Source organism: Peromyscus leucopus, chromosome X (genome assembly GCF_004664715.2).
Source record: "Peromyscus leucopus breed LL Stock chromosome X, UCI_PerLeu_2.1, whole genome shotgun sequence".
NCBI classification, from domain to species: Eukaryota; Metazoa; Chordata; class Mammalia; order Rodentia; family Cricetidae; genus Peromyscus; species Peromyscus leucopus.
The window spans coordinates 60,364,532-60,387,987 of NC_051083.1; the positions used below are offsets into that span (position 1 = coordinate 60,364,532).

The window sequence follows — 23,456 nt, forward strand, 5'->3', positions numbered from 1 at the left end:
AAGCTAAGAAAGAAATAGAAGCAGATCAATAAAACCCTGCTAGTCAAAGCCAGAAAACACTGCATTATATTGCTTTGTTGTTGTTGCTAGATGCTAAAAAACAGGATGCCTTTGGCATTACTGTATTGGAGATAACTGTTCCTAAGACTTCCAGATGCATTCAACAAGCCTGTAGAGCAGCTCCATTATATGAGGAGCGGTAGTCATCAAGTATGCCTCATCTGTCTCATGGCTCTAGAAAATCCAAGGCAACTGGAGTGTGCTGGAGGCTACCTAATGCCTTTACTAACCATGTGCGGTGCTCTTGAGGAGAATAACAGGCAAAGGGGAGATAATCAGGGCATTTCCTGAGTATACTCCCCAGACGGCTTTGAGCCCCACAAGTCCTACACTACAGCTCAACTAGAATTTGAAAATAACAGTTGCATTAAAATATTTCCAAAACTCTAGGGGAGTAAGGGGGCTCCGTGGGTAAAAGTCTGATGATCTGAAATCCTGGGGCCCATATGCTACAAAGAGAACTGACTTCTGTAAGTTTTCCTCTGACTTTCATACATGTAGACACACACACACACACACACACACACACACACACACACACACACTAATGTAAATACTGTATCAAAATATTCGCAAATTTCTCTATACATTTTAGCAAATTAGTAAGGTTGAGTCATCTTTGATCATCACAGCAGCTATTTATCATTTCTAGCTCCCTAAATAAAGCTAACTTTCTAAGGTTTGAGCTTCCCCTATCATGTAGTTACATAATTAAATTCCACACATAGAATACATTGGAGCACCTATTATGAGCAATGTTCTCCACTAAGATTTATCAGTACAATATACATATGTAGCTATTGCTCATGACCTTAATGAGATTATAATCTTATAGAGTGAAAACAGATAAATGTATAAATGATTATAGTTCAAAATAGTTTAAGAATGCCACCAGAGAGGGAGAAACAATGTAGCATTAGAAAAAAAGTCATTTCCTATCTCAATGTTAGAGTAGGGAAAACAGTAGGCTCTAAGTGGGCACTGGCCTTACACAAGCACCAATAAAGCACTTACACGCCATTGTTTCAAGTGTTCTGCTTTCTATATCAGGCATTCTCCATACTGACTCCAGGAAGCTGTACAGTGATGGATCGTTTGTTTTGGTTTTAATTTCAAACTCATACAACAGAAGCATTGCTCCACAGTCATCACCAGAAAAGTCTCCTACAGCAAAGGCCAAGTTTAACATCTTCTGTTACTGCACATTAGTACTCTCTTGGGCTAACCTAACTGGACAGGTTTCCCACAAGGAAAAAGTCATTTCACTTACAATTGGAAGGTCATATGAGTCTCTATCAATAGACTTTCAACATTTTAACATCTATAAGCACATCACTATGTTCACTGCCCTGTGATGCATTTATTAGCACTCCTTACATATTGTGAAAGTTCCATTGTGATGCTTGGAACTGGACTGAAAACGTTCTGCTGTTATTGATAAGATTCTTATTAATATACTTGTCTCCTCTGAGCTTGAACTTATATCCATGCTCACTGTCATGGCTGAATTTAACAGAAAATACAATGCTGCATGAACTAACTGGTTTTATTTTGAGCAAAAGAGTTTCCAAATTTGTTTCATTTACTAAGTCACAAGTATATCTTGGCTTTCATCATGGAAAGAATCTTATTTCAGATGGCATATACCATACTTTGTGAGACAGTTTTATTTGCCTTCTATTGAATGAATATTTGAGGCAGCTGGGTGCAGTAGCAGGACATGGTAGTGCATGGTATGGTGCTACACATTTGTAATCTTGGCACCTGGAATGCTGAGGGCAGGAGAACTGAGAGTTGAAAGCCAGTCTGAACTACAGTGCAAGACCCTGTTTAAAATGTTTTAAGGTATTGAATAAGTACAATAAACAGAATGAAGTGTCTCTAAACGTCAGTAACAGTTGGATGGATTTCTATACCCTACTCCCCACTTTAAACCACAATTTGAATAGAGTTCAGAATGATTTGTTGTGTTGTGTTTTGGTTTGTTTGAGATAGAGTCTCCTTATATAGCCCAGGTTGGCCTAAAACTCTCAGTCCTGCATCAGCTTGGATTACATGTATGTGCCATCATATCCAGCTAGAGTTCATAATCTAAAGTCAACTTTTTGTGCATGGAATGTTCTCACTTCAGTACATAAGCTGCATAACAACAAATGGCTAAATCAGTCATGAATAAAATGCTGGATTAATTATTATGTGACACAATTTCTAGGGAGATGTTAGAAAATATCTACTCATGCCACATAGGGTACTGAAGATAGACCAAAGTAAGCATATTACAAAAGACAACTTGGTGAACCAAAGAATTTTATTGGTATCACTTACAGAAATATCACTGAGGGGTTACTTATAGGAGCAGAAATGACGCAAAGACAGCTGTATCACCAAATGCCCACCCTAGCATGAGTGACAGCTCATAAAAGCAGGAAATCTGGAGTGCATTGTACAATCTACAAGCATCTCAACAGGCTGGAGAGTGTCCTTCTGAGGTAGCTCAGTTGTTTTGAGCCTCTTCTAGGCAGCTTGCTGGTCTCTGCTTCTTCCAGGTAGCTCTGCTGGAGAGTGTCTCTCAAAAGTTCTTACTGCTTAAATATGCCTGGGGAGGAAAGGACCTAGTGCATCTGGTCAGTTTCAAGGACTTCCTGAAGCCATTGAGTTGTTTACTTCCTGAGCTTAAGGAGTTTCCCTACAGCAGGGATGTTTTACTTTCCCCTAGAACATCCTGGTGTTTTTACCTCTCTACAAACATCTTGTGTCTTAATGAACTTCCCTTAGGATATCCTGGTGTCTTACTTGCCTTTGAATATACATCCTGTCTTAAAATATCCCATTGATGCATTCCCTTTTATATCCTGGGTTTTAATGAACTTCCTTCTAAGATGAGAAGTTTTAATCATGGAGGAAACTGCTACACAACAGAGTACCCCCTTTCTGAAATGCATAGGAGCAGAAGTATTTCAGGAGTTTTCTAGATTTTGAATACTTGCATACCTATGAGATATATTGAGAATTGGACAAAATCTAAAGAAAAAAATTAATTTGTTCTGTTATATTTCTATGCAGAGCATATAGGTAATTTTGTATGTCTTCTCTATCCTTCTCCTTCCTTTATCTCTCCTTTCTTCCTTTTCCTTCTATTTATTTATATGTGTATGTATGTGCATAGGCACTGTGGGCATGTGCAATTAAGAGGACAACTTTTAGGAGTTGTACCATATGGGTCTTGGGGATCAAACTCAAGTCATCAGGATTGACAGTAAGCCCCTTTACCTATCCAGCCATTTTTCAGGCTTTCTCTTCACTTTTTAGACAGGGTTTTGGTATTTAGCCAAGGTTGGCCTTGAATTCATGGTCCTCTGCTTTACAACTCTTAAGTACTGGAATTATAGGTGTGTACCAATGTACCCAGCTTATATAATATTTTCAGTAGACTTTTGTTTTGACTGTGACTGGTCATATGAGGTCAAATGTGGAATTTTCCACTTGTGGAATTATGCCTATCCTAAAGTGTTTGGATTTTGGAGAATTTTTTGATTTGTATTTTCAAATTTCAACCTGTAAAATAAATCATAATTTATAATCACAGTCATAGATACTCAACAAACTTCTATACCTGTTATTACCAGTACTGAAGTTGGAAAATGATTCTCCCACAGTTATATGTTATCTCATAATTACTACTATCATTAAATTTAAAGAAACTTTAGTGGGTTCTTCCAATTCTGCATAATTTTCCAAATGAGTTTTCTCTAGTTACAGAGAATGCTCATTTCCTCAATCATTTTTCAGTTGTTCTACTTTTTCAATGTTTTCTGAATTTTAGTACAGTGTGAAAAATTATATCTACAACTATATGAAAAGGTTATCAAAATGTTCCTCTCAAATATAGTTAGATAAAAGTAGTAAGTTCTGGCATTCAGTGGCACAGTGAGGTAACTAAAGTTCATAATATCCTATATATCATTTGTTAATAGCCAGAAGAGAAGAGTCTGAAGTCTTTAAACCAAGTAATAAGGTGATGGAAATGTTTATTAACCCTGATTTGATTTAGTGAATACTGTCTTGATATATGTCTTACATATAAATACCATTGAAATAAAGATATAATGAAATGGAAAAGTGTCCTATGTTCATGAATTAGAAGATTTAACACTGTTAAGATGGCAATACTTGCTGGGCGGTGGTGCCATACACCTTTCATCCCAGCACTTGGGAGGCAGAGCCAGGCGGATCTCTGTGAGTTCGAGGCCAGCCTGGGATCTCTGTGAGTTCCAGGAAAGGTGCAAAGCTACACAGAGAAACCCCGTCTCAAAAAAACAAAACAAAACAAAAAGATGGCAATACTGTTGCAAATGATCTGCAGACTTCATACAATCTCATTAGAATCCCAGATAGGGATATTTTCCTCAAGAAACTGACAAATTGTTTCAAAAATATATATGAAAAGTCAACTGACACAGAATAATCAAAATAATCTTGAAAGAATATCAAAATTGAGTGGCTAAAATTTTCTGATTTCAAAGTTTACTACAAAAGAATGAAAAGATGGATATTATAGTACTGCCATAAGGACAGATGTATACATCAATGAGATCTAAATGATAATCCAGAAATACAGGCATGTATATATGGCAAACTAATTTTTCACATGTGAGAAAAGACTGTCCACAGGGAATGACTAGTCTTTGAAACAAAAAGTTCTGTACCAAGTAGACAATTACATGAAAAAGAATGAAATTGGACATTTACCTGACCACATCCAAAAATTAACTCAAAATGGATCAAGCCTATTTTCATAGGACTGGATGAATGAATTTCAGTCTGAAGGTATTAGATTATGTACTGTGTTCATGGGTTCTTATAAAGTGAGGCTAACCTTCTTGTTTTTTTTTTCTTGTTTCATACTAGCTTACCCTTTAACCTTCTGCCATGTTATGCTCTCATAGATACTTCCACTGATTTTGGACTCCCCAGCCTCCAGAATCTTAGACAAATTATATAGTAAACAATAGCCACTGGAAAAAATGCACATCATTTGTCATAAGGAAAAGTAGTCATCAGAAAAATCCACCATAACCTACCATTGTATACTCACTAGAATGGCTGAAATAAAAAAAAGCATTGTTAAGGAGGTAAAGAAATCTGAAGCTTTATATACTGCTAATGGGGATGTGAAACTGTATAAATGCTTTTGGAAAATATCTTGGCAGGTTCTCAAATGACTAAGTATAGTTATCATATGACTAGCAATTCCACTTTTATGTACATAACCAAAAAAAGTAAAGATATGTCAGACAAAAACTTCTAAATAAATGTTTATAGCAGCATTGCTCATAATTACCCTAAGATAGAACCAAGCCAACAGTGTATTTGTACAATGGAATATTTGACTGTGAAAGTAATGAAGTGCTGATACTTGGGACAACATGGGTTAACTTTAAAAATATGAAGTAGTGTATATTAAATAAGCTAGTCACAAACCATACATATTATATGACTCCATCTATATGAAACATTCAGAATATGCAAATCTGTTTGAACAGAACATAAATTAGTCGTTCATGAAATGCAAGGGTCAATGAAAGGTTCCAAGTTTCTTCATGATGTAATGAAATGTTCCCTTACTATGGTTGCACATATCTGAATACAGTAAAATCTATTGAATTATACATTTTGTCGGTAAATTCTATGGCATGAGTTATATCCCGATACATTCATTTTTTCAAAGAAAAATTAAAAATTAAAAACTTAGTTTATTTGTATGAGTGTATGCCTGTGGAGTGTATGCCACATGTGTGGGTCATTTGCAGAGGCCAGAAAAGGTCACCGGATCTCTTGGTACTGGGTTTACAGGCGGCCATGAACTGCCAGTGTTGATGTCAGGAACTGAATTTGTACCCTCTGAAAATCAGCAAGGATTCCTGACTGCTAAGCCATCTTTCTAGCCCCCGACATTTGTTTTTCAAATTGAATTCAGTACATCCTATTGTGCTTGATTTCTTTCCCTCATGATAACACCTGTAATTTTCATCTATATTTTCACATGGACTAGAGACTATTTCCTTTTGTTGCTTTGCAGTATTCCATTATACAAAAATGATTCAACTTTTTAATTTATCCTTCTGTTGACATAGTTGTTTCAGATTTTTAGCTCTTAGGAACAGAAATAGTGTGAAGATTCTTGTGCATATTTTAGTGAATAGATACATTTATTCCACTTGAATATATGCTTATGGGTGAGACTGCAAGGTCACTACTAAGATGTATGTGTGTCAGGTTCTAATAGATACCATTGAACAGTTTTCCAAAGTGATTTAACCAATTGCATGCCCCCCAGCAGTGCCTCAGATTTAGTTGCTCCCCATCCTTATTAACAGATGGTATTAAAAAAAGTCTTTGAAACTATTATCAGAGGGGTGGGGCATGCATGCCTTGGTGTGCATATGGAGATCGGAGGACAAATTTGTGCAGTCAGTTCTCTACCTTTCCATAGGTCCTAGAGGTTGAATTCAGGTAACCAAATCTGCACGGTTGTACAGCAAGTGCTTTTACCCATGGAACCATCTTGCCAGCCCAACAGTTGGTATTTTGAACTTAGGCACTTCAATGTGTTTGCAGTGTGAGGTGATGGTGGCACATACACCTTGAATTCCAGCACTTAGGATGCAGAGGCAGGTGGATCTCTGTGAGTTTGAGGCCAGCCTGGTCTACAAAGTGAGTTCCAGGACAGTCAGGGCTATATAGAGAAACCCTCTCTTGATAAAAAGAAACAACCCCCCCCAAAACAAAACAAAACAAAACAGGAGTCTCCCATGTGCTCATGGATTTGAACACTTAATCCCTAGTTGGTGGTACTGTTTGGAAGTTCATGGAGCCTTTAGAAGATGGATCCTTGTGGAGAAAGTATATCATTGGGGACAGGCTTTGAGGATTTATGGTCTTGCTCTACTTCCTGTTCTTTCTCTCTGCTTCTTGTGTGAGGATGAAAATACAATCAGACAGCTTCCCACTTCTGCCAACAGGAATTCTCTACCTGCTGCCATGCCCTCTCCACATGATGGACAGTATCTCTTTGAAACTGTAAGCCCCAGCTAGGCGGTGGTGGCGCACGCCTTTAATCCCAGCACTCGGGAGGCAGAGCCAGGCAGATCTCTGTGAGTTAGAGGCCAGCCTGGGCTACAGAGTGAGATCCAGGACAGGCTCCAAAGCTACACAGAGAACCCCTGTCCTGAAAAACCAAAAGAAAAAAAAGAAAAGATAGAAAGAAAAAGGAAAAAAAAAGAAAGAAACTGTAAGCCCCAATACATCCTTTTCTCCTCTAAGTTTCTTTTGGTCATGACATTTCATCACAACAGAAGGTAATTAATACAGGGTAGCATCACATTTTAATTATAATTTATATCTCCTTGATGAATAATGATATTAAGTATTTAACTACTTGGATATTTTCTTTTGTGATGTTCCCATGTAATTCTCATGCCTATTTTGTATTTGGTTGTCTTGTTGAGTTGTAGGAGTATTTTTTTTTACGTAGTCTGGCATTTGTCAAACTTGTTTGCTGTCTTCTTCCTATTTGTGGTTTGTACTTTTCTCAGTGGTAGCTTTTATCAACCTGAAGTTCTTAATTGTAGCAAGGTGTATTTTATTGTTATTTTCATGTATAGTTGATAATTCTTTGCATTCTCTAGGTAATATAGATATTCCTCTATGATTTTTCTTACAAATCTTATTGTTTTACACTATGATACATCATTTTTTGAGATGGGATCTTACCATATTGCTCAGAATGGCCCTGAACTCCTGGTCTTAAATGGTCCTGCCTTAGTCTCCTGAGTAGCCATGGTTACAGAATGTGCCAATGTGCTCAGCCTATCTTAGGTCAATGTTTATATATAGTGTGAAGGAGGGGTCAAGGTTAATGTCTTTCCCATATTGACATTATTTTAATATAAAACAAGAGCAACACAACAGACATTTCCCCATTGTAAAGCACTGGACACATTTGTTGCAAATCAAATCACTACTTGTGAGTCTATTTCTGGATTCTCTGTTTTGTGATGTACGTCTTAGAATTCTAGCTATCTTTTTCACAAGTGTCCTTTGCATCTCCAAAATCAATTTCATATCATCCTGCCAATTTCTGCAATTAAATAAGCTAGAATTTTTTTTTACTGGAATTCCTTAAATCTATGGATCAAATTAGAAAAAGCTGCATAATAATACTGACTTCTTTTCTAGCCCACGAACATTATACTTAATAAGTGTATATATACACATACACATATATAATATTCATTATTTTAGGTCTTTAAAAATTTTAGTGTTTTTTAAAAAAATTCAGTGTAGAGGTCTTCTACATCTTTCCTTACCAGTTAATTTAAATTTGTTCCAACATGATTGGTATATCAGGGAACGGTTACATATAATGTAAATTAAGTGTTGACTTATGTTTACATTTCTATGTCAAATACTAGATGAATGCAAAGAACTACACATAGCTGTTTTATGCTGTATAGGAATATATAAAACACACGTAAACGCACAACTCAAATTTGTATCAGCCATCTCAGTTCACTGCATGTGTTATGAGATATGTCCATCTATGTCTATTGCTACAAATTCCCCTCAGATTTCAGATACTTCTCCTTCCATTACTTCATATTTCACAAGCTGCAATCCTTTTGACATCCTCTTGTATAAACAGCCATCAGGTCTATTTCAAGCCAAAATGCCAAATTTATTGTAGCATTGATGTATTTTAGTCATTTAACATATACCAAACTCTGATAAAATTTTATTAGGTTGTTATCTTTATAAAATGTATCTTTAAGTTCTCATGTATATTCCTAACCCCATTTTCTCCACAGCTCCTTAGAATTTATTACACACATTTGCATGGGAGAATCATTTTTAGTAACACATATGTCATACTATAGCAGAAATGACTGTACATGTAAAGTATGTGCATTATTGCTAACCTATATACCCATGAAAATCAAAGTTCTTAACCAGAGCACATTATTGTGCATAGTATTTTTGTCTTTTACCTTGTGTCCAAGCACAAACAGTATTTTTAAAAGTTATTTAAGTCAGGTTTCTTTCTTCAGCTCCTTCAGTGATGTTTGTGTGGTTCATTTTTTATATAGCCAGACTCATTTATCACAGTGTGAGTTCTATGTGTAGTTCCCTCCACAATCTGGTTGATTTATTTTTGTGTTGTATATACAGTGAAATTACTTTTTATGGTATATAGTTATATGGGTTTTGATAGTATATACGTATGTAAATATATATGTGTTATCATGGCTCCTTAAAAACAGTCTTTTGCCATATTTTGTTTCTTATATTGCCCCTTTATAGTGAATTTACCTCATGTCAAACCTCTGGTAACCACTGAAGTTATTTTTGGTTCCTATACTTTTATTCGCTCCCGGATGTCAAACAAATGAAATTATATCCACATAATCCATATAGATACAGTCTGTCATTTTTAACTTAGCAAATATATTTAATATCAATTAACTGCTGAATAGTATTTCATTGCACAGGTGTATCACAGTTATCTACTTCAGTTTACCTTTTGCATTCCTGTTAAAATTAATTATATGGGCACATCCTAGGAATGGCAGATTGGTCGGTGCTCTATGACACCTTCAAAGTCACAGTATATAGAAACTGCTCTACTTTTATGATCTCTTTAGAGAGGCAGAACTCCCAGTCAATATATATGCAGGACAGAGAGTGTTTGCTCCACTTTCCAATACAGGAATGAAGGCTGAGTGTCAGGTATGGTAGTACATACCTGTGATCCCAGAACTTAGGAGACTGAAACAGGAAGAATGCAAGTTCAGGACAGCTTGGGCAAATTAAGGTTGAGAGATTAATCTGCCCATAGATAGATGTCCAGCAAACCAGTGCAGAGTCAGGCCTGTACTCCCAGGTGGTCTGATCCACAATCTACTACTAAAAGACAAGCAGGGAAAAGGCGTAACTGGCTAGAAGGTTGGAACAGAACCCAACAGACTAATTTTTGAAGTATTTGGCCTGACAAAGAGAGACCCTAGCAAATATTTTGAAAATGGTCTTACATCAAGATGATCACAAATGGTCTTTAGGAGCTAACCAGGAGAAAGTGATGAATTAAAGATGTGAGATGGGTTTCTGGTAGTCTTGGAATTATTCCAGCACAATGTTGGGAGGAAGCCATGGTAGCATATACTTCATCTGTATATATACTTCTTTGACACAAGTGGGGAAATCTTCACATCTCACCATTGAAAATGAATTAAGGAGTAATATTGATAATATTTGTCACAATGAAGATGTCATCTTCTAGTCTTAGTTTTTGCATACTTTCATCATGAATGGGTATTAAATTTTTTCATTCATGTCTCTTTTCCATGAAGATGAGCACGTTCCCCCCGCCCCCCGCCACCTTTTTTTGGTTAATGTGTACTACCTTTTGCATTGCTGTATTCTTAAACTAAATACTAATTGGCCATAAACTATTCTGTTTGTATATCACTGGATTAAACTTACTAAAGAAATTTTAGGACTTCTGCACCTATCATTCAAGATAAGGACCTCACTCAAAATAAGGACCTGTGGTGTGTTTTTTGTTTGTTTTGTGTGTGTGATGGATACTCTTTTCTGATTTTGATATGGGGGTCATGGTATCCTAAGATCAATGTGTTACTTATCTATTTTTCATATGTTTCATATTGAAATGTAATTAAATCACTTTCTCCCCCTCTCTTTCCTCCCTCTTCCAGCCAACCTCCCTCAACCCCTCCGATGTCCTCCCTGCCTTCTCAGATTGATAGCCTTTTTCTTCGATTATGGTTGTTACATATATATGTATTTATGTATGCACAAACACACACACACATATCACTGAGTCCATTTTTTTTTTTTTTTTTTTTTTTTTTTGGTTTTTCGAGACAGGGTTTCTCTGTGTAGCTTTGTGCCTTTCCTGGAGCTCACTTGGTAGCCCAGGCTGGCCTCGAACTCACAGAGATCCGCCTGCCTCTGCCTTCCGAGTGCTGGGATTAAAGGCGTGCGCCACCAACGCCCGGCTCACTGAGTCCATTTTTGTTTATGAGTATATAGTTTCAGAGCTGACCACTCTGCACTGGATAACCAATAAGGTGGCTCATCCTGGGAGAGGCTCACTCTCCTCCCAGCAGTCATTGGTTGCCTGTAGTTCTTTGTCTAGGGATGGGTAAGAGATATTTGTACAAAATTGCCATTACTTCTTAATATATTTGGAAGACTCTACTAATGAAATAATTTCCTTTATGTAAAGTTATTTAAGATTCCATTTCTTTAACAGGTGCAGAACTATTCAAAATATTTGAAACTGGCTCATTCAGATTCTTTCTCTTTGGGCCAATTCTGATGCACTCACCAGGAAAAAAAGAATAGGGTTTTCAAGGAATTTATTTATTTTGTCTATGTTCAGATTTATTGGCATAAAGTTATTAAAATCACATTAAGTGCTTTTTGTATTTACACATGTATATGTGTGTACATGTGAAGGTGTATTTGCATTGGTAGGTGCATACATGGGGAGGCTAGAGGTTGATATTATGTTCCTCAGTCCTCTCCACCTTATTAAACCCAAAGGAAGTAGAGAATGGCATGGTGGGACATGCTTATAATCCTAGCACTTAGGAGGCTGTAACAACATCACCAGTTCTGGGATTATCTCAAGAAAAAAGAAGGAAGACCATAACAATGACAGTGGCAGAAAACTAAAATAGAAAACAAACATACAAAATAGAAAATACCATAAGTTGGTTTTTGGGAATAACTAATAGGAATCATACAATTGCTACACATGTTATGAGATGGATCAAGAGAACCTGGAAAGGATAGGATAAAAGGGTAGATTATTGAATCTACTTTAAACTAAAAAGCAACTATATTCTCAAATATTTTACATTAGTATGGATTTTTGTATATTGATACAAATTTAAGGTTATTTTTGTTATAATGTATATGTTTCTACTCTTGTTTAAGGTATTGTACCTATGCAACTCATTTAAAAATAAAATGTATAATTAAGAAATACAGGTTAGTAGTTATCTAAAATAACCAAACTTGTAGTCATGTTAGGTCATACAGAGATATTTTAAATAGATGGTCTTCAAACACTTCAAAGACCTACAGGATATAGCATTTAAAATGTTTTAATAACTTAAGGCTTTTCATGACAGTGAGATGCATCTGCTCCTGGCAGTACCAGTCTACTTCAAAAAAGGATGGTGGGCATCAAAGAACTTCCATAAGGAGTCTGTTTTTATTGTGGTAAAGTTAGCCATTGGGCAAGAAACTGCTCTTGCTTCGATTGCTGACAGTATGCTGTCCAAACTGGACAAAACAGGACACAAAAGAAAGCAACTGACAAACTTTGCCAAGGCAAGGCAGGACAGTCCTTCAAAAATTCCCTCTTCACAGAAAAGTCTGTCAGATATTCTAGGCCCATAGGCTGAAGGTGGATGCCCCAACATTGCAAATGAACCTTGGGTGACTGTCCAGGTAGCCAGCTATTTCTGTCATTTTTAGAAGTTGCTTGCTCTGTACTTTTTGTTTACTCAAGTAATATTATATCCTTCTCAGGTCTCTGACGGAGTTGAAAATGAGACAGTTATAGTTACAGTTTTCTTTATTACCAAATTCAAAAAAGAAAGCCACAAAAGAGGTATAAAGTGTGTAAGGATGAGAGACATAAAAGCTTAAATTGTTTATCTAAGAAAATGTTTTGGAGGTCTAAAAAGATAGTTTGGGTTGGTAATACAAGTTAGGATAGAAAGGGAATTAGGTACCAAACTTTGGACTCACCAAGATAGGATAGATAATAGAGAAGTTTCTCTGAATTTGCCAAATACATATTGACTGGACATTGTGAATGTAATCCTTATTTGATAATTGCTCTTACTGTATATAGTTTTACTGTGTTCGAGTTAAAACTTTTCCTTTTTATTTAGACCAAAAAGGGGAAATGTTGGGGGGGATATTTAATCACACTGTGAACCCCAAGTTTGAATTTGTATTAATTCAATAAAAGTCAACGTTGGGTCAGGAGTCTGAGTTAGCAACTAGTTGACAGAGCATCAGAGGGCATCTGGAAGAGATAAAGAGATACAACAGAAGGAGTAGGGAGGGGTTTGGAGTGGTGAGGCTTTTTCTGTTTTGGCGGAGTGGAAGGACAGACTCTTTGGGAGACACCAGCAAGGAGAGAAGGTTAGCTAGGTGCTACTCAAACTCTCCAAGCTAGCAGGTTTTCACTCTAGCCTTTGAATCTCGAGACATTTTTATATTTTAGGTTCAATATATTCTATATATTCTATAGATTTCATTGTGATTTTTTTCTTTACTTGAGCTATTCAGAATTGTTTAAGGTTTCTAACAGTGGATTTTATCTTGTCATTTTTCTGTTATGGCTTTTTTTGTTTTATATCATTTTATTGAGGCAACATACTTTCTATGGTTTCAATTGTTTGAAATTTGAGACTTGGTTTTAGAATAGCATAAAATCCATTTTGGCAAATGTTACAAAATTTCTCTGAGTGTACATTCTATGGTTAATAAGTGTTTTATATATATATATATATATATATATATATATATATATATATATATGCCTCAATAGGGGTTAATTGAGGTTTAGAGTTTGGAAAATCTTGCACAAATACGTAATGAATGTTTGTAGATAAACTATAGTACATACTTTGATCAGGAGACACCATGCTAAGGTAATTTTATGGGAAAAATTCTTGATTTACATCTGTGTATTTATAAAGGTAAGTTGCAATGAGATATATTCTAGGACTATAGAGTAAGTTTATGAAGCCTGTGAGGCATAATTAAAACTAAATGCTGCCCAAATTGCAGACATTTAGATCAACTTCTACCACAGATATCTGGGTATCTCAATGTGTTAGTTTTCTGTTCCTGTAACAAAATACTCAAGATAATCAACTTAAATCATGAAATGTTTATTTTGCTTCACAATTTTGGGTTTCTGTGTATGAGTAGTTATTTGTCCCATTGCTTTGGACCTGTAATGGCACAGTATATCACTAGTATGGGCTCATTTCATGCTATCAAAAAGTAAAAGAGAGAGCAAGAGTGAAAGGAAGGGCCTTGGTCCCAATAGCCTCTTCAAAGGCATGCTCCTAATGACTTGACTTCCTTTTATTTACTAGGCCTCACTTCTTAAAGGTTCCACTACCTCCTAATAGTATCAAGATGAGGATCAAGCTTTTAACAGATTGGTTTTGAGGGGACATATATGAACACAGTACTCCAGGTAATTATCTAATTTCCTTTAAAAGGAAAACCCTGAAACTCATGTTTTTATTTCTGTGGCCAAAGTCCTGACCTAGAATGTACTTTAGAAAATTCACTTGTTTGTTTAATATACATAAAGATCAACTACAATTGCCTTTTCTCTTGGGAATCTGAAAACAATCTTTAAATATTTCTTAGCCATTGAGAATTAATCTCTACAACAAAAGTAACCCATGACTGATTAGTACTTATTAAGTCAATAGAACAATCAAGCAAAGACTGCCTGCTGAAGGGATATACATGTAATCTGAGTTTTGTAGTATTAACTGAATAGATTTCCCCCCAAGAATCCAACATAATTCTTTTTAAATGGTATCTGTCATCTATGGTATTTAAAGAAACTAAAAATACCTTTCTAGTTATGGGTTAGAAGCACATAGTATATAAATATGTGATATAACACACATACATGCACACAGGCACATAGGTATACACACCTCAGTCGTGACTGTCTGCCATCTCTTCCTTACTATTAGCCTCCCACTTCTAGGCCTGAGATCTAGGCAGACTCAGTTACACTGAGTACCTCTATTACTCCCTGACTTCTTTTCTAGACATTACAGTCAGACTCTAGCATTTACATTCCCACCCCTAGAAGCAGTGTAAATAATGTTCACACACACACACACACACACACACACACACACACACACACACACACACACACCACTCCTTTGCCCTGCCAGATGAACTGTATTTCTGCTAGCAGAAGATCAATGCTAGGCTTTGTTCTAAAGCTCTCCAGCAGTGTGTCTTGTTTGTCTTACTAAGACTTTCTGTAATGAACTGTTGTTACTTTATGCCAAAGTCAAAATTTTATCACTAGAGATAAATGAAATCCTATGAGAGAATCAAAGTCTTTTCTCTGTGTTATGGTTTTATAATGATAATTTTATTCATGTAACAAAATAAACAACTTAAAGAATTCAATAACTAAGATTATTCTTTAGCCCCAACATTCCAGGATTCTCTTTAAGAAAGTCTAATTCCAGCCGGGCGGTGGCACACGCCTTTAATCCCAGCACTCAGGAGGCAGAGCCAGGCGGATCTCTGTGAGTTCGAGGCCAGCCTGGGCTACCAAGTGAGTTCCAGGAAAGGCACAAAGCTACACAAAGTATGAACAACACATATAGTTATTCTGCCTGTATAGAATTTACATTCTACCTGAGAAGTCAATAAACAACATCTAATGTAATGTCAAGTAGTGATGTGTATTATAAAGACAAAGTGTAGTTTTAGGATGTGTAAAGTAATGAAAGTTGCTGTTATAGAGTATGTGATCTCTGAGGGAGGTGGCACTTGGGAAAGTTGGGGAGCAGGCTATAGTGACCATCCATGACAAGAGACTTTCTCTAGGTAAGAGAAAGGAAAATATAAAGGTCAAGAAGCAGGAAAGTGTTGTGTGTCTTGGAGGATTGGAGAACTGAGCCATTAAGTAAAGTGGCAGGAGAAGAGGTCAGAAAGTTAACCAAGGCCAAATCATCTATGGCCTTGTGGGTCATGGTAAGGATCTTAGGTTTTATTATTGTGCTTTCTTGTCCTTTGGACACTTTCTACTATGTAAGGACATAGTCAAACTTTCTTAGGGACAGATGCATCCATACATTTCTACGTTCTCATATCTATTTGTTCTTAGGAATTAAACTCTGCAAAATTAATGAAGTTAGTTGATGTCCTAAGATTACTAATATTATATAGCAGGTCAGGATTAGTCCTTTTGTAAAAGCCAATTTTAGTCACTGTTTATACAGTTTGTAAATAATTGACTTTTCGAAAGATGATGTTTTCCATTTTTGTTCAAGAGCTTAAGATTCACCAACTTTGCAATTTATTTATTTATTTATTTTACAATACTATTCAGTTCTACATAATAGCCACAGATTCCCTTGTTCGCTCCCCTCCTGCCCCACTCCCCTTCCCCCAGCCCACCCCCTATTCCCACCTCCTCCAGATCAAGGTCTCCCCCGAGGACTGGGATCGACCTGGTAGATTCAGTCCAGGCAGGACCAGTCCCCTCCTCCCAGACTGAGCCAAGTGTCCCTGCATAAGTCCCAGGTTTCAAACAGCTAAATCATGCAATGAGCCCAGGACCTGGTACCACTGCCTAGATGCCTCCCAAAGAGATCAAGCCAATCAACTGTCTCACCTATTCAGAGGGCCTGATCCAGTTGGGGGCCCCTCAGCCTTTGGTTCATAGTTCATGTGTTTCCATTCGTTTGGCTATTTGTCCCTGTGCTTTATCCAACCTTGGTTTCAACAATTCTCGCTCATATACACCCTCCTCTTTCTCACTAATTAGACTCCCAGCGCTCCACCAGGGGCCTAGCCGTGGATGTCTGTATCCAGATTCCTCAGTCCTTGGATGGGGTTTATGGCACAACTGTTAGGGTGTTTGGCCATCCCATCACCAGAGTAGGTCAGTCCCGGCTGTCTCTCGACCATTGCCAGCAGTCTTTTGTGGGTGTAGCTTTGTGGATTTCTGTGGGCCTCTTTAGCTCTTTGTTTCTTCCTTTTCTCATGTGGTCTTCATTTACCATGGTCTCCTATTCCTTGTTCTCCCTCTCTGTTCTTGATCCAGCTGGGATCTCCCGCTCTCTTTCCCTCGACCCTCGCCGTTCATTGCTCCCACTCATGTCCAGGCTGTTCATGTAGCTCTCATCCATTTCTCCGTCATTGGGTGATCCCCATGTCTTTCTTGGGGTCCTGTTTTCCAGGTAGCCTCACTGGTGATGTGAGTAGCAGTCCAGTCATCTTTGTTCCACATCTAGTATCCTCCTATGAGTGAGTACATACCATATTTGTCTTTCTGAGTCTGGGTTACCTCACTCAGGATAATTTTTTCTAGATCCATCCATTTGTTTGCAAACCTCATGATGTCATTGTTTTTCTCTGCTGAGTAGTATTCCATTGTGTATATGTGCCACAATTTATTTATCCATTCTTCAGTTGAAGGGCATCTAGGTTGTTTCCAGGTTTTGGCTATTACAAACAATGCTGATATAAACATAGCTGAGCAAGTGCTCTTGTGGTATGATTGAGCATTTCTTGGGTATATGCCCAAGAGTGGTATAGCTGGATCTTGGGGGAGATTGATTCCCAATTTTCTAAGAAAGAGCCAAAGTGGTTGTACAAGCTTGCATTCCCACCAGCAGTGGAGGAGAGTTCCCCTTGCTCCACATCCTCTCCAGCATAAGCTGTCTTCAGTGTTTTTGATCTTAGCCATTCTTACAGGCGTAAGGTGGTATCTCAGAGTTGTTTTGATTTGCATTTCCCTGATGATTAGGGATGTTGAGCAATTCCTTAAATGTCTTTCAGCCATTTGAGTTTCCTCTGTTGAGAATTCTCTGTTTAGTTCTATAGCCCATTTCTTAATTGGACTGTTGGTCTTTTTGATGTCTAATTTCTTGAGTTCCTTATATATTCTGGATATCAGTCCTCTGTCAGATGTGGGGTTGGTGAAGATCTTTTGCCATTCTGTAGGCTGTCGTTTTGCCTTGTTGACTGTATCCTTTGCTCTACAAAAGCTTCTCAGTTTCAAGAGGTCCCATTGATTGATTGTTTCTCTCAGTGCCTGTGCTACTGGTGTTATATTTAGGAAGTGATCTCCTATGCCAATGTGTTCAAGACTACTTCCTACTTTCTCTTCTAGCAGCTTCAGAGTAGCTGGATTTATGTTGAGGTCCTTGATCCACTTGGACTTAAGTTTTGTGCACGGTGACAGATATGGATCTATTTGCAGCCTTCTACATATTGATATCCAGTTATGCCAGCACCATTTGTTGAAGATGCTTTCTTTTTTCCATTGTACACTTTTAGCTTCTTTGTCAAAAATTATATGTTCATAGGTGTGTGGGTTAATGTCAGGGTCTTCAATTCGATTCCATTGGTCCACATGTCGGTTTTTATGCCAATACCAAGCTGTTTTTATTACTGTAGCTCTATAGTAGAGCTTGAAGTCAGGGATTGTGATGCCTCCAGAGGTTGTTTTATTGTACAGGATTCTTTTGGCTATCCTGGGTTTTTTGTTTTTCCATATGAAGTTGAGTATTATTCTTTCCAGGTCTGTGAAGAATTGTGTTGGTATTTTGATGGGGATTGCATTGAATCTGTAGATTGCTTTTGGTAAAATTGCCATTTTTACTATGTTGGTCCTGCCTATCCATGAGCATGGGAGATCTTTCCATTTTCTGACATCTTCTTCAATTTCTTTTTTCAGGGACTTAAAGTTCTTGTCATATTGGTCCTTCACTTGCTTGGTTAGTGTTACCCCAAGGTATTTTATGTCATTTGTGGCTATTGTAAAGGGTGATGTATCTCTGATTTCCTTCTCAGCTTGTTTGTCCATTGTATATAGGAGGGCTACTGATTTTTTTGAGTTGATCTTGTATCCTGCTATGTTGCTGAAGGTGTTTATAAGCTTTATCAGTTCCTAGGTGGAATCTTTGGGGTCACTCAAGTATACTATCATGTCATCTGCAAATAGGGAAAGCTTGACTTCTTCCTTTCCAATTTGTATCCCCTTAATCTCCTTATGTTGTCTTATTGCTCTGGCGCATCTGTGTTTTTATTTGAGTCTGAGTGGCTCTCAGCCCAGGTGGGACTGGAGATAACTCAAGCTACACATGATGGTGCATACCTTTAATCCCAGAACTCAGGAGGTAGAGATAGGCAGATCTCTTAGTTTGAAGCCAGTTTGGTCTACAGAGGGGATTTTAGGATAGACAGGGCTACACAGAGAAACCCTATCTCAAAAAAACAAAAAGAAGAAAAAGGAAGGAAGGAAGGAGGAAGGGAGGGAGGGAGGGAGAAAAGGAAGAAAGAAAGGAAGGAAGGAAGAAAGAAAGAGAGAAAGAAAGAAAAGAATGAAGAAGAAAGAAAGGTAAGTCTTTTAATAGTATACTAACTAGTTTTTATGTCAACACAGGCGAGGGTCATCTGGGAAGAGGGAACCTCAACTGAAAATGCCCCCACCTGATAGGACTATGGGTAAGCTTGTGGTACAATTTTAAATTGATGATTGCTGTGGACAGGCCCAGCCCACTGAGTGGTGTCACCCCTGGCCAGGTAGTTCTGAGTTGTATAAGAAAACAGACTGAATAAGCCAGGGGAGCAAGTTAGTAAGCAGCATTCCTCCATGGCCTCTGCTTTAGCTCCTGCCTCCAGATTCCTGCCTTGAGTTCCTACTCTGACTTCCCTCAGTGACTAAGTATGAGCTGGGAATTACAAGATGAAATAAAATCGTTTCCTCCCCAAGTTGCTTTTGGTCATTTTTTTTCATAGCAATAGAAACATAACTCAGACACTTAATAATTCCTATTCCAAGATGTAGTAAATATAGTTTTCTATACAGTAAATATATTTACTATATTTTATAATAAATATAACTTAACACATTTTATATATTATGTATTTACTATAACTCTATAGTAAATATATTTGCTATTTTCCTATGAATTCATATGTGATATATATTCAGATACACATTCATGTGTATGTTCACCTATACATTAAACAGAGGTATATAATATGCTAAGACACTGGATATACAAAGATGAACCAAATCACTGTCTCAGTCTTTTTTCTGCTGACAGACTGAACAGCACAGACAAGATAATATATAAACTAAAGAAATGTATTTGTTACAGTTCTGAAGCCTGGGAAGTTCAAGATTGAAGGTCTGCATCTTATGAGAGCCTCCAGGGTAACATGGTGGAGGACACACGTGACACCTTTTAAAGTTTCCACCTACCAATATTCTCAGTAATTAAATAAAAATCAACATGAATTCAGGAACATCTGCAGCATTCTACACGCTGCCCCCTCCCAACTTCCTGTCCTTCTTACATGCACAATGCATTTATTTTATCCTAATTAGCCTCCAAATTTTAATTGTTCCAGTATTGATCCAGTCCACCATTCAGTGTCACCTGAATGAGATGAGCGATAGGAAGGCATGATTCATCCTGGGGCAAATTTATACTAGCTCCAAACAAATTAGTTGGGTACAATGATATAATCCTGTAATCCCAGCACATGGGCGATAGAGGCAGGAGGATCAGGAGTTAAAGATTAGCTATATAGTGAGTTTGATGCTACTCCAGACTACATGAGATCCTGCTTCAAAAAAGAAAAGAAAAATAAATAAAACAAGTTATCTACTTCTAGAATACAGCAATGGAACAGCCATAGTGAAATGGGTTATGTAAACTTCTCATGTCTCTCATTAATTAATGCATTAAATAAACTCTTTGATCATGTTCATTTTGTAATTGTAACAGAATCATTACATTTCAGAACTATTGACTATAATGCTCAAATAGATACACTTAACAGAACTAGGTTAATTGTATTGAGGGAGAAACAACACATTGAAGTTTATCTTTTCTTGGCTCCCAGACTGAATCCCAAGTGGTAAAAGAACTTTGCTGAATCTCTCTTTGCTTTCTTTTTCTATTGAGTGTATGTTTTGTTTTAGTTTTTAGTTTTTGTATGGATAATAATAAATTATTCTCTCTTCATAGCACAGATGACTGGGAATGTGTTTTTATGCTTTGATCCTTTGGTGATCTTGGAACTGGATTAATGGACTATCTAGTCTCTGATGAGTTAGAAACAACAGTTTAATTTGTCCTTTTTCTCTATCCATTTTGAGCTCAAATTAAGAATTTCATGCTCATAGAAACAGAGAATAACACTTTGATATCTGGTAAGTTTCTGTATAACTCTTCATATGAAGCTGAAATTGTGGATCTAAATTAATAAGATCTTTATATTTCTGTGTTTGTGTGTCTATAATTGAGAGAAGCCTTGACATTCTATTTTGAATGTGGAAAATATTTTCTTATCTCTGGAGGATACTGGTAAATTAGACTATAAAAGTCTTCTAAATAAGTCTTCTTTTCCAATTGGTTTATAGACATACATGCTTATATAAATTCTTAAAATATCAAGGGGAAAAGCCAAATTTTTAATACTAAATATACTAAAGATATTCTTGCAAAAAAAATCTCCTCCCTTAGAAACTTGTGTGTGTGTGTGTGTGTGTGGGCGTGTGGGCGTGCATGCGCATGCGCATGCATGTGTGTCTGTAAATGTATAGATGTATATATGTAGTGGCCTGAAAGCAACCGTGGATGTCATCCATCTACTTCCTTTTGAGTCTGGGTCTCCCACTAGCCCAAAGCTTACCAATTAGGCTAGACTGGCTGGTCACTGAGTCACAGTCTCTATGAGTTTGAATTCAGTTTGTTTTACGTAGAGTTCCAGGGCTACATAGTGAGATCCTGTCTCAAATAACAAAACAAAAAAAGCTATACCTCTTTGTTTATTTTTGTATAGCATAAAACATATATGTTTTATTTTGCTCATTCCTGTTTTTCCTTAATGTAAATGGACATGGTAATTTAATAATGTTCATATATAGTATCATATATAGTATTTAAGACAATGAAAATATAAATCTCCCTAAAGCTCATTATTCTGACAAACTCTGCTTCATCAATATTTTTTGTAGTATGTCATATTTAGATTATTTCAAAGATATTTAGTTAATTTAAAACAATGGATTAATATTGAAGTTAGTTAATTAATGTATAATCATTGGATATCTACATAATTCTTAAGTGAAATAGAGTATTTTCATGTTGATTACTCATTATAGTTTTAAGTTTATATACTATTATTTCCATTTTATCTTTTTTTTTTTTTTTTTTTTTTTTTTTTTTTTTTTTTTTTTTTTTTGGTTTTTCGAGACAGGGTTTCTCTGTGTAGCTTTGCGCTTTTCCTGGAACTCACTTGGTAGCCCAGGCTGGCCTCGAACTCACAGAGATCCGCCTGTCTCTGCCTCCCGAGTGCTGGGATTAAAGGCGTGCGCCACCACCGCCCGGCATTTCCATTTTAAAACAGCAATATGATTGATTGGACCATGTTAATGCAGCAGGTAGGTGTGGTGGTGCATGGCTATAATCCCAGCACCTAGGAGGCATTAACAAGATCAGAAGTGTGACGCAAGCAAAAGGGCCAAAGTGAGACCCTAGAAAGTGAGAAAACCAAGGGAGGAGGCATGCAAAGACAAAGTGTGATACACATAATCTCTGCTAGTCTGCTACATCTGTGCATGTAAACTGTAGCCTTCAAATGTTCCTTTGAACTTGAAATTTTGAATAAAGGTTAAACATAAAACAAGTGGTTGCTAGCTTATGCCTGGAATTCCAGCACTCAAGAAGCAGAAGATCACAAAGTGAAGATCAGCCTAGGGTACATATTGAATCTGTTTCAAAGAAGAAACAAAAAACACAAGAATAGAAGCAGAAAATTCTCTCCACAATAAACAGCAATAAATAGCTGAAATTTTATTATCTACAATAACTAAAAGTAAGTATGTGCTTGTCTTTCTCAAGGAAAATGGAAGTTTGCTCCTGAGGCAGTGTGTGTAGAGGGCAGGAAACTAGAAAGAGGGCCATGAGTGGGAAAAAAGGTTTTAAGGGTGGCAGAGGGTAAAAGAACATATTCAATCTGAAAATGCAAGGGCAAATACTGAGAGTGGATAGGTTTAAATGGCTGGGGGAGGGAGCAAAGAGGAGAACAGGAGGGTTAACCAAAACTAAAACAAAAAATATATGAAATCACACACACACACACACATACACACACACACACACACACACACACACACACACACACCAGCCTGACACTTGGTAAGCTAATCAAAAAATACTCTTGTTAGGTTGTCCAATCCTAAGTGGCCAACTCTAAACACATGTACAGATGATCAACACTAAATGGACTCAGTAGGTTGTACAGATATGTGTGTGTGTGTGTGTGTGTGTGTGTGTGTGTGTGTGTGTGTGTGTAACAGTAATTAAAGAAGAGATCATGAATTTGAGGAGGGGCCACAGAAGGAGCTGAATGGGAGAGAGGAAGGGGTAGAAATAACGTAAATACTGTACTCACATACAAAATTCTCAAAAATAAAAAGTTTAAATTAAAAATGATCCGAGTTATCCTGAGTGGATTTATAAAGCTGATCTCAGAAGCCAGGG

The 23,456-nt window shown here is 37.0% G+C and overlaps 1 protein-coding gene across 1 annotated transcript in view; it reads right to left on the reverse strand.

Moving 5' to 3' along the window:
• The window catches only part of Tex11 (testis expressed 11), a 387,858-nt gene that overhangs the window by 19,308 nt on the left and 345,094 nt on the right, over positions 1-23,456 (reverse strand). The window contains 1 exon segment of the mRNA XM_037199204.1: positions 1,075-1,224. Coding sequence (XP_037055099.1) covers positions 1,075-1,224 — 150 coding nt within the window.